Genomic DNA, 11,272 nt, shown 5'->3' with positions numbered 1-11,272 from the left:
TGACATAAGCAAGTCAATGAAAGAAAAATACCACTTGATCTCACTCATTTATGGATAATAAAGACCATTATAAACTGATGAACAAAAACAGATTCAGAGACAGAGAAGCATTGATCAGACCGTCAAACCACAGAGGGAAGGCTGGGGAGGGTTGGAGGGGGGCAGAAGAGGGGGTAAGAGATCAACTGAAGGACTTGTATGCATGCATATAAGCATAACCAATGGACACAAGACACTGGGGGGTAGGGGAGACCGGGGAATGTCAAGGGGAGGAAAAAAGGAGACATATGTAATACTCTTTGTAATACTTTAAGCAATAAAACAAAATAAAAAAATATGGTCCTTGCTGAGAGGAAAAAAAATATAGGATAAGGACAAATACAAGGGCTGGATGGTAAATTTTTTAAAATGTTTTATTTTATTTCAAAGAAAAAGAGAGAGGGAGAGGGAGAGAGAAACATCAATGATGAGAGAGAATCGTTGATCAGCTGCTGCCTGCATACCCCAAACTGGGGATTGAGCCTGCAAACTGGGAGTGTGCCCTGACCAGGAATCGAACCATGACCTTCTGGTTCTTAGGTAGACGCTCAACCACTGAGCCAACTAGGCAGAAGGTAATTTTTTTTTTTTATAAAGAAACGCTGAATTGAAGAATAATCTATAACATTACATTTTAGCTTGAAATTAGGCAGATTGGCCTAGTGGTGAAATACATGAATTTTGGAGGTGACAACTGGGTTGGCATCTTTGCCTTTTGCTACTTATTAAGAAAGTAAGTAAACTCTCTGAGTCTAGTTTGCTGATCTTCAAATCAAGAGAATACTAGAACTGCCCTGGCCAGGTGGCTAAGTTGGTTGAAGTGTCTTCCTGTACACCAAAAAGGTTATGGGTTTGATTCCAGGTCAGGGCACATACCACATACGTGTAGGTTCAGGAGGCAGCAGATCAATGTTTCTTTCTCACATCAATGTGTTTGCCCCCTAGTCTCCTTTCTTCCTTCCTCTCTCTTTAAAATCAATAAACATATCCTTGGATGAGGATAAAAAAAGAAAATACTAGAACTATTTATTTTGGCATTATTGTGATGATAATGTGAGAAGAAAATACAGTCTGGCAAATAGTACATAGTAAATGTTACCACTATTTAAGAAAAGTACTTACGTTTTTTAAAAAGGAAGTTATAGCTAGGTTAATTATATTTAAACAATTGAACCAGAAAGTTGAATAGTCAAGGAAAGATATTTAATGTATCTCCCCTAAAACAAAAGGCAGAAAGTGTTAAATACTGGGGTGAGCCAGTGGAAAATTACTGGCCAAAGTTAGCAGGGAGTTTGCTCAATGTAACTAGGCGTTCTGTGTTTGCTAACTGTTGCTCATGGAAGTTAGGTTACTACTCCCCCAACATAGACTGGTCTAGAGGGATATTAGTTTGCAGAAGATTTACATCTCAAAGGGGCAGAGAAAGAATTTACAATTGTAAATTTTCTAAAGTCAAAGCTGAAAAAGAAGAGATGTTAGTGGCCTCTAGTCAGGTAGAAACTTGTCTACAATTTAGTCAAGCTGAGAACATTAAAGTCATCTTGGTCAATGGAAATTAATGATCTAATGACAACTAAAGCATCACTTTTCAACACCTACTTTGTACCATTTTCTTTCTCAGGAATAATGACTTATTGCCATTTTCAGTCTGTGGAAACTATTAAGATGGAATTGAATCCCAAAATTAATGCCGCATTTTAAGCCTGCTCCTAGCTTTTCTAAATAAAGTTTAAGTTTTCTTTTTGGAAGAAATTAAATCCTAATGCAAAAAAAAAAGTGCATGGGAAGTTACTTTCATTAATTGCAATCTTTTCATAATATGTGGAATGTGAGGATAAGAGATTTTAAAAAGCTACACCTTTTAGGATGATAGAGAAATTAGAGGCAAGACTAGTTATATTTAACCAGGAAAAAATTAAAGAATTAACATCTAACAGCATATTGTGTGTGTGTGTGTGTGTGTGTGTGTGTGTGTTTATATTGGAGATAACTGATAAACTTGAAGACTGAGCTCATGAACTGCTGAGACTTATTTGGATAAAAAATTGATCGATGAAGTGAATCATGCAGGGGGGTCAAACTCAATTGCTTCCAGGGGCCACCAGAAACATAAATGAATCAGTAAGTGTATGTAAATCAAAAAGGAGTACAGATGCTTATGAAAAATTGAGGAAGCATGTCTCTCTTAAAATCCCTGAATTTCTTATTTTTAAACCTTTTAAGTCCAAACACTGCATGTAAACTATGAATTCCAATTGTGCCTATGAGTTTAGTATCCTTGATGACACTCTGGATTTTGTCAAGAATTTAACCAATATCATGTTGACACTAATGGAGAAATGTAGACTTTAAATAATGTTATGAGAATGCATAACTGGTGGAATACTGCATCAAATGATTACTGAATAATGCATCCATATTAAGTAGTAAAACATGTCTGATTGCATAGGAAAAAGTGTCTGTTCAAAAACTTTAATTACTTAGAAGACAAAATTTATGGAGAAACAGCACAATTTGGATAGGATAAAATGATCATATCAAGTTAGAATGATGGAGTAAACCTAAGAAGAATTTTAATATAGATAAATCTGAAATACTTAAATTAGGTCTAAAAACGAACTGACAAGTACAAGATAAGAAGACACAATTTCATTGTATGGAAAATTAAGAACAAGGATTCATAGTTTCTTGTGAGGTTAATAAGAGTCAACAGTATAAAAACATTGTTTTAAATTTAGGAAGTAATCCTTAGACTTTTTATAAAACAATATTTAAAGAAAATGGAAAGTGATAGAACTGCTCTATCTCTCTGCTGGGCAAAACATGTTCAGGCACAGTAACAAAGAAAAATAGAAAAAGAAAGTATTAAAGGAACCCAAATTCATATCAAACCAGAGCTCCCTGAATAAACATGATGTTTAGCCATGACAGTATAAGAATTATGCAATATTAATCTTGAAATGTATACAGAGTTAATGTGCAACAAGTATAGGCTTATTCTGAGTGACTCTGTAAAACAAACATTCAAAGATGTGGGAGGTTGTCGAGGCAATAACAAGGAACTGATTTTTAACAACAAAAGCTTTTATAAATCAAAGTTGGAGATGCTCAAAAGTTAGGCAATTCTGTGATGTTTTGAGGAAAACTATGAATAGATTACATTTGTCTGCTCTGTTTGTGAAATTCTAGAATAATCTGAATGATCTTTTATGTAAACCCATCAGAATCAACAGATAAATTCAATGTGCAAGTTAGAATTTCAAACAAAACTTTCAGGCTATTTTTTCATAGAAACCAGTTTTTATTTTGATTTGGGAAATTACAACTTTTTTTCAGTTGCATAAGCATAAATACCAAAATGAAACAAAACAAAAATCAATTTACTAATTACTTGTAAAAAAAAAGAGTATTGATTTGGGGATCATACTTGTTTATGAATATCATTCCTGTTACTTGCAATTAGTCTGCATATATTATTTAGCTATTTTGTGGCTCAGCATAATCGAATATGAAATGGGGATAAAAAATATCCCAATATTTTTTGCGATTCTTTTTTTGTTTTGTTTTATTTTTAATATTTATTTTATATATTTAAATGCCATTTAACAAAGAAAAATCAACAACAAAAAATGAGTTCATAGGTTCGCTATCACTGGCTCAGCCTGTTCTTGGGCCTGGGGATGGTCAGCATTCCGAGGCAAACTCCCAGGCCACCGGGTCAGCGTCCGGGCACAGCAACCAATTCAAACCTTGTCCTGTTCTTGGTCTTTCCGCAGCATGTATGTCTTTTCCAAGTAATGGACCCATCCAGAACTCTTTTTTCTTTTTGTTTGTTTTTTTGTTTGTTTGTTTTTTGTGGTTTTTTTTGTTGTTTTGTTTTGCTTTGCTTTTTATTCCTTCTTCTCCTCCTCCTCCTCCTCTTCCTCGCATCTGGCCTCAGCAGCAGGCTGCCTCCAGGCTCAAGGGTACTGGAACAGTGGCTGCTGGGGAGCCAACCCTGGCCCCCAATCAGGTAGAGGCTGCCAGCCCCGCCATGGCTGCTGCCCATCAGACGGAAAATGCTGCCCCTGCCCTTGCAGGGTGCAGTCACCATGTATCATGAGCGGCCCGGGGTCCCCCAGAGGAGTCTCGATGCCACCAGCTTCTCCCTGGAAGAAGGGCTGTTGGGGAGCAGGACATGCACCCATAGCTGAAGGGCTGAATTCCCAAGACGGGGAGCAATAGGGACTCCAAGAAGGTTCCCCCAGGGCCTGGGCTGGAATCCCCAGGTTGGGAGAGGTCACATTCGCGCCCAGCACACCAGCGTGCCCCCAGAGGCCTGCTTGCCCAGAGGCCTGTTCCACCCCGCAGGAGTATGGGATGGCATAGCTCATAGCGCCGGAGCCACGTGTGTGGGAAAGGCCCTGTAGGCCATCGTGGCAGGGGGCAGGGCGTGCACCCTGGCGGGATCCGGGAGCCGCAGCGTCTGCCTCCCACTGGGGGCTCTTCTGGGGCTTGGATTTTCTGCCTCTGTGGTTCTGAAACCATACCAGGATTCTTGACTGAGGAATCTGGATTTGCTTGGCTAGCTTTTCTCGGATAGTAATATCAGGATATGGGTCCTTTTCAAAGGCCTCGAAAAGGATCTTGAGTTGGTCTTTGCTGTAAGTGATCCTCCTGCGCCTCCCAATTGCTCCGGGCCTGTTGGAGGGCATGTCTGACAGCACCTACCTACCAGCAAGGATCCAGCTGGGAACTGCTTTCCTGCAAACTGGAGTCTGGTAGGCAAGTCTGCATCCCTTTAAATACAGCTGGAACTGAGGAGGGAGTGTAAAGAAGATTATATGAAAGTAGGATAAAGTAAGGCGGGAAATTTCTGTAATGGCTTACAGGCTAGCTAAGATTATGTGCTCACTTGAGGGTGGTTACCCTTATGAGGGGTCTAAAAAAGAGGCATTTCAAAGGTGTGTTAATCCCTGGATGCAGACAATAGGATGGTGAAGACCTGGGGCAGGGGATGGGGGCAGGCTAGAAGGGTTCAATGAGGGGAAAAGGGACTCTGTAATACTTTCAGCAATAAAGATTTAATAAAATAAAACAACAAAGATGTTTTAACCTAGATGTACCAAAACAATGGATAGAAAGACATCCTTACAAATGGAGATTTTCTTTATAAATATAAATGTCTCATACAAAAACATAATTTTTTAAAAATATATTTTATTGATATATTTATTGAGAGGAAAGGAGAGGGATAGAGAGTTAGAAACATCTATGAGAGAGAAACATCGATCAGCTGCTTCCTGCACACCCTCTACTGGGGATGTGCCCACAACCAAGGTACATGCCCTTGACCGGAATCGAACCTGGGACCTTCCAGTCCACAGGCTGACGCTCTATCCACTGAGCCAAACTGGTTACAGCCATAATTTGATTTTCTTTTTTTTCTTTCTTTCTTTTTTTTTTATTGATTTCAGAGAGAAAGGGAGAGGGGGAGAAAGAGAGAAACAGCAATAATGAGAAAAAATCATTGATCAGCTGCCTCCTGCACACCCCCTACTAGGGACTGAGACTGCAACCCAGGCATGTGCCCTTGACTGAGAATTGAACCATCAAACATGATCTCCTGGTTCATAAGTCGATGCTCAACCACTGAGCCATGTTGACTGTGCAATGTTGGTTTTCAAAGATTCTCCTATGTCTGCAGTTTCCTAAAATATTCCTTATGTCAAAGGAGCATGTTTTGGGGTGGCAAATTCTGCTTCCTTTTACCCACAAAGCTTAAATTGTGTGTTGTTTAAAGTATATATTTTTATTGATATCAGAGAGGAAGAGAGAGGGAGAGAGAGATAAAAACATCAATGATGAGAGAGAATCATTGACCAGTCACCTCCCGCATGCCCCACACTGGGGATCGAGTCCAAAATCCGGGCATGCGCCCTGACTGGGAATCAAACAGTGACCTCCTGGTTCATAGGTCAACACTCAACCACTGAACCACTTCGGCCAGGCAAGAATCAAATTGTGTGTTGTTTAGCCCTTTACAAAATAATTTGCTAAACCCTGCTCTATATAATGGTCAAAGTTCCTTTTGAACTATCAAAATTGATTTAGAGTGACATTTTGTTTTGAAGTACTGATTCATCTTAGAATGCAAAATTCAGTGCTTGCAAAAATGAAAATGTGTTGTTTGTTTGTTTATCAATGGGAGTGGAGAGGGTGTGCCAAAGAAGATAATCCTCAGAGGGAAGATAAGGGAGGGTGAGAGGGTGGGACAAGGTCAACCAAATAACTTGTAAACAAATATTCATAACCTATGAACACAGACAATGGGGTGGTGAAGACCTGGGCAAAAGGTGAGGGTGGGCTAGAAGGGGTCAATGGGGGCAGAAAAGGGACATAGATAATATTTTCAATAATATCTTTAAAAAATCTTTTAAGTGTTACCAAGTTTTTTCCCCCAGAACCCCACCCCTCACCAAGGTAATAGCTAAAAAGAAGAAAAAAAACTTTAAAAAAAAAGGAAAAAAGATAATTTCTCTTTAACAAATGAGCAAAAAATTTTTTGTTTGTTCTTTTTTTTTCTTATTATTCTTATGAAATTCGATCCAAGAGTTACTTGGGGCAGTTCTTTTTTTTTCTTTAATATATTTGTATTGATTTCAGAGGGGAAGGGAAAGAGAGATGGACACATCAATGATGAGAGAGAATCATGGATTAGCTGCTTCCTAGTGGAGAGCCAGAAACCCAGGCATGTGCCCTGTTCAGAATCAATCCATGACCTCCTGGTTCATAGGTTGACGCTCCACTTCTGAGCCACATTGTCTTGGCAATTGTTTTCTTTAAAACAACACATTTTCATTTAATTTATAGGTTCATCACATATTTATTCATTTCACATTTTCTTTTAATCCAATATTATTTACCAAGATTTTTCCATTTTGCCCTAACTGGTTTGGTTCAGTGGATAGAGTATCGGCCCGTGGACTGAAGGGTCCCAGGTTCGGTTCTGGTCAAGGGCATGTACCTTGGTTGCGAGCACATCCTCAGTAGGGGGCGTGCAGGAGGCAGCTGATCAATGTTTCTAACTCTCTATCTCTCTCCCTTCCTCTCTGTAAAATATATCCAAAAAAAAAAAAGATTTTTCCATTCTAACTCAAGCTGAGGCCTGATGGATTGTCAACATAAGACTGTCCAAATGTATTGAGAATTTTTGTAAGAGTTTATTTGAGCCAAACTAATGACATATGCTAGGGAGCAAGATCTCAAATGCTCCCAAAAATAAGTTTTGCAGCTTCATTTATGCATTGGAAATTAAGGAATGCATGTAAGTGTTGGGGGTCCAACCCCAACAGGTCCAGGGGTCCCCAAAGGTGTGGACGGAGTCGGCGAAGAAGGAATGACACGGAGACAGCCTTTAGTTGATCAGCAGTCTAGCCAGGATCTCTAACCAAGTTCTGGTTAGGAACTCTCACTAGGTTCTCCAGCCAGGTTCAGTCGCCAGGTTCTCTAGCCAGGTTCGGTCGCCAGGTTCTATCCAGGTTCTCCTGCCATGTTCTGTCTAGGTTCTCCAGCCAAGTTTTGTTGCCAGGTTCTGTCCAGGATCTTTTGCCATGTTCTCTTGCTAGGTTCTGTCTAGGATCTCCAGCCAAGTCCTGTCTCTAAGTTCTGTGTCTAGGTTCTTCAGCCAGGTTCTCTTACTAGGTTCTGTTTCCAGGTTCTGTCCTGTTGTCTTATTACATCTGTATTTATACCAGTTGATTCCAATCCTATCAATCTCTATTCCAAAGCTTAGGGCCTTTCTTATCTCCATTCCAGGGAGTAAAGATTATGTAGCTTAACCGTGATTGTTCATAGTTAAAGTGATTAATTACCCGCCTGGCACTTAGTTAAGGGGTTTTATCCCCTCCCTAACTTCAGGGGAAAATTCCTACCTGGGGAAACAACCTTTCTCGGAGAGGTGACCTTGGTTAAAACACGTAGTGCCAAGAAGTGAGCAAACATATTAAGAACAGTATGCCATATACGCCAGGTCCCTTGAGACATATGCTGTGTAGATGTTTCTTCCCTGCAGCGACTGTGTCAAGCAGGAAGGATGGACTGGCTCCCAGCATGTAAGGAAGACTGGAGAAAGCAAATTGGATTACAGAAGTGGTTCTCAACCTTCCTAATGTCTCGACCATATAATATAGTTCCTCATGTTGTGGTGACACCCAACCATAAAATTATTTTCATTGCTACTTCATAACTGTAATTTTGCTCCTGTTATGAATAGTAATGTAAATATCTGATATGCAGGATGTATTTTCATTGTTACAAATTGAACATAATTAAAGCAAAGTGATTAATCACAAAACAATATGTAATTATGTATGTGTTTTCCGATGGTCTTAGGCGACCCCTGTGAAAGGGTCGTTTGACCCCCAAAGGGGTCGCGACCCACAGGTTGAGAACCGCTGGATTACAGGACAGTTAACAAAAGTATGTGTTCCCTTGAGGGTGAATACCCCTTCCAGGGTATTGCTTCTGGCATTTTAGCACTGGCATTTCAGTTGGGTGGAATTTCCTGTACACCAAAATGCTGCGGGTTTGATTTCCAGTCAATCAGGCCACGTAACCAGGTTGCAGGTTCAACTCCCAGTCAGGCACACATAGAGGTACCGATCAGTGTTTCTCCCTCACTTTTATTTTTCTCTTCCTCTCCCCCTCTTTCGCTTCCTCTCTCTAAAATCAATAAAAAGACATTTTCCCTAGCTGGTATGTTCAGTAGGTAGAGCATCGGCCTGCAGACTAAAGGGTTCTACGTTCAGTTCTGGTCAAGGGCACATGCATGCATTGTGGGCTCGATCACCAGTCGGGGGTGTGCAGGAGGCAGCCAGTCAAGGACTCTCCCATCATTGATGGTTCCATGTCTCTCTCCCCCTTTCCTCCCCTCCGAAATCAACAAAAACATATTTTTCAAAAAAAGAAAACAGCTTTTGGTGAAGATTAAATAAAAACATTAAAGGTGTGTTAAACCAGATGCAAAGGAACAATGAACAGGGCTAGTTTAGAATCGTCCACTAAAGAAGTTATAGCTTTAGAGGGTGACTATCCCTCATGACCTATCCGTTTGGAATTTATGATTAGATCACTTTGTGAGGTTACTTTCTGCCAGAAGCCGGTCCATCCTTGTGCTTGAAACAGTCACTGCAGGGAAGAAACATCTGCACAGCTTATGTTTCAAGGGACCTGGCATATATGGTATCTGTTTTCTCCCCCTCTTAACGCTATGTGTTTTATTTTTTAAATTTTTTTATTATTTTTTTTATTGCTAAAAGTATTACAAAGGGTATTGCATACGTGTCCTTTTCCCCCCTACCCCCCTGCCCTTGACAATCCGCTGGACTCCCCTAGCCCCAGTGTCTTATGTCCATTGGTTATGCTTATATGCATGCATACAAGTCCTTCGGTTGATTACTTACCCCCCTCCCACCCCCGCCCTCAACCCTGCCTGGCCTTCCTGCTGCAGTTTGACAATCTGTGTGAGACAGCTCTGCCTCTGTAACTATTATTGTTCAAAGGTTTAAAATGGTCTCTATTATCCATGAATGAGTGAGATCATGTGGTATTTTTCCTTCATTGACTGGCTTATTTCACTTAGCATAATGCTCTCCAGTTCCATCCATGCTGTTGCAAATGGTAAGAGTTCCTTCTTTTTGACAGCAGCATAGTATTCCATCATGTAGATGTACCACTGTTTTCTAATCCATTCATCTACTGATGGGCACTTAGGCTGTTTCCAGATCTTAGCTACGCTAAATTGTGCTGCTATGAACAAATGGGGGCATATATCCTTTCTGATTGGTGTTTCTGGTTTCTTGGGATATATTCCTAGTAGTGGGATCACAGGGTCAAATGGGAGTTCCATTTTTAGTTTTTTGAGGAAATTCCATACTGTCTTCCATAGTGGCTGCACTAGTCTGCATTCCCACCAGCAGTGCACGAGTGTTCCTTTTTCTCCACATCCTCTCCAGCACTTGTCATTTGTTGATTTGTTGATGATAGCCAGTCTGACAGGTGTGAGATGGTACCTCATTGTTGTTTTGATTTGCATCTCTCGGATTATTAGTGACTTTGAGCATGTTTTCATATGTCTCTTGGCTTTCTGAATGTCCTCTTTTGAAAGGTGTCTATTTAGGTCCTTTGCCCATTTTTGATTGGATTGTTTATCTTCCTTTTGTTAAGTTGTATGAGTTCCCTATAAATTTTGGAGATTAGGCCCTTATCAGATATGACATTGGCAAATATGTTTTCCCATGGAGTGGGTTTTCTTGTTGTTTTGTTCATGGTTTCTTTTGCTGTGCAGAAGCTTTTTATTTTGATGTAGCACCATTTGTTCATCTTCTCTTTAGTTTCAACTGCCCTAGGAGCTGTATCAGTGAAGAAATTGCTTTGGCATATGTCTGAGATTTTGTTGCCTTTGGATTCTTCTAGAATTTTTATGGTTTTCTGTCCTACATTTAAGTCCTTTATCCATTGTGAGTTTATTTTTGCGTATGGTGTAAGTTGGTGGTCTGGTTTCATTTTCTTGCATATATCTGTCCAATTTTCCCAACACCATTTATTGAAGAGACTATCTTGGCTCCATTGTATGTTCTTGCCTCCTTTGTCAAATATTAATTGAGCATATTGGTTTAGGCCAATTTCTGGGCTCTCCATTCTATTCCATTGATCTATATGGCTATTCTTGTGCCAGTACCAGGCAGTTTTGAGAACAGTGGCTTTGTAATACAGCTTGATATCTGGTATTGAGATCCCACCTACTTTGTTCTTTCTCAGGATTGCTGCAGCTATTCGGGGTCTTTTTTTATTCCAGATGAATTTTTGGAGAGTTCGTTCTAGATCTGTGAAGTATGCCATTGGTAGTTTATTGGGAAGTGTGTTGAATTTACAGATTGCTTTGGGTAGTATGGACATTTTAATGATGGTGATTCTACCAATCCATGAACATGGTATGTTCTTCCATCTCTTTATGTCTTCCTCTATCTCTTTTTTCAACGTCCTGTAGTTTTCTGAGTAGAGGTCTTTTACCTCTTTAGTTAAGTTTATTCCTAGGTATCTTAATTTTTTTGGTGTGATGGTAAATGGGATTGTTTTGATAATCTCTCTTTCTGAAAGTTCACTATTGATGTATAGAAATGCCTCAGATTTCTTGGGGTTAATTTTGTATCCTGCTACATTGCCAAATTCATGTATCAAGTCTAGTAGCTTT

General features: G+C 39.9%; 1 protein-coding gene across 1 annotated transcript; it reads right to left on the bottom strand.

The window, feature by feature from the left end:
• Window positions 1-3,998: 3,998 nt before the first annotated feature.
• LOC139006355 (double homeobox protein 4C-like) lies at window positions 3,999-4,733 on the bottom strand. The gene has a single exon (XM_070408768.1). The coding sequence runs from the start codon at window positions 4,731-4,733 to the stop codon at window positions 3,999-4,001; it is 735 nt and encodes a 244-aa protein (XP_070264869.1).
• Window positions 4,734-11,272: the final 6,539 nt, after the last annotated feature.

Source organism: Myotis yumanensis, unplaced genomic scaffold, assembly GCF_028538775.1.
Source record: "Myotis yumanensis isolate MYYU_CA2020_CCGP unplaced genomic scaffold, mMyoYum1.0.hap1 SCAF_3, whole genome shotgun sequence".
In the NCBI taxonomy this organism is placed as follows: Eukaryota; Metazoa; Chordata; class Mammalia; order Chiroptera; family Vespertilionidae; genus Myotis; species Myotis yumanensis.
The sequence above is the reverse complement of the archived record's forward strand: the minus strand, read 5'-3'. Positions and strand labels throughout refer to the sequence as shown.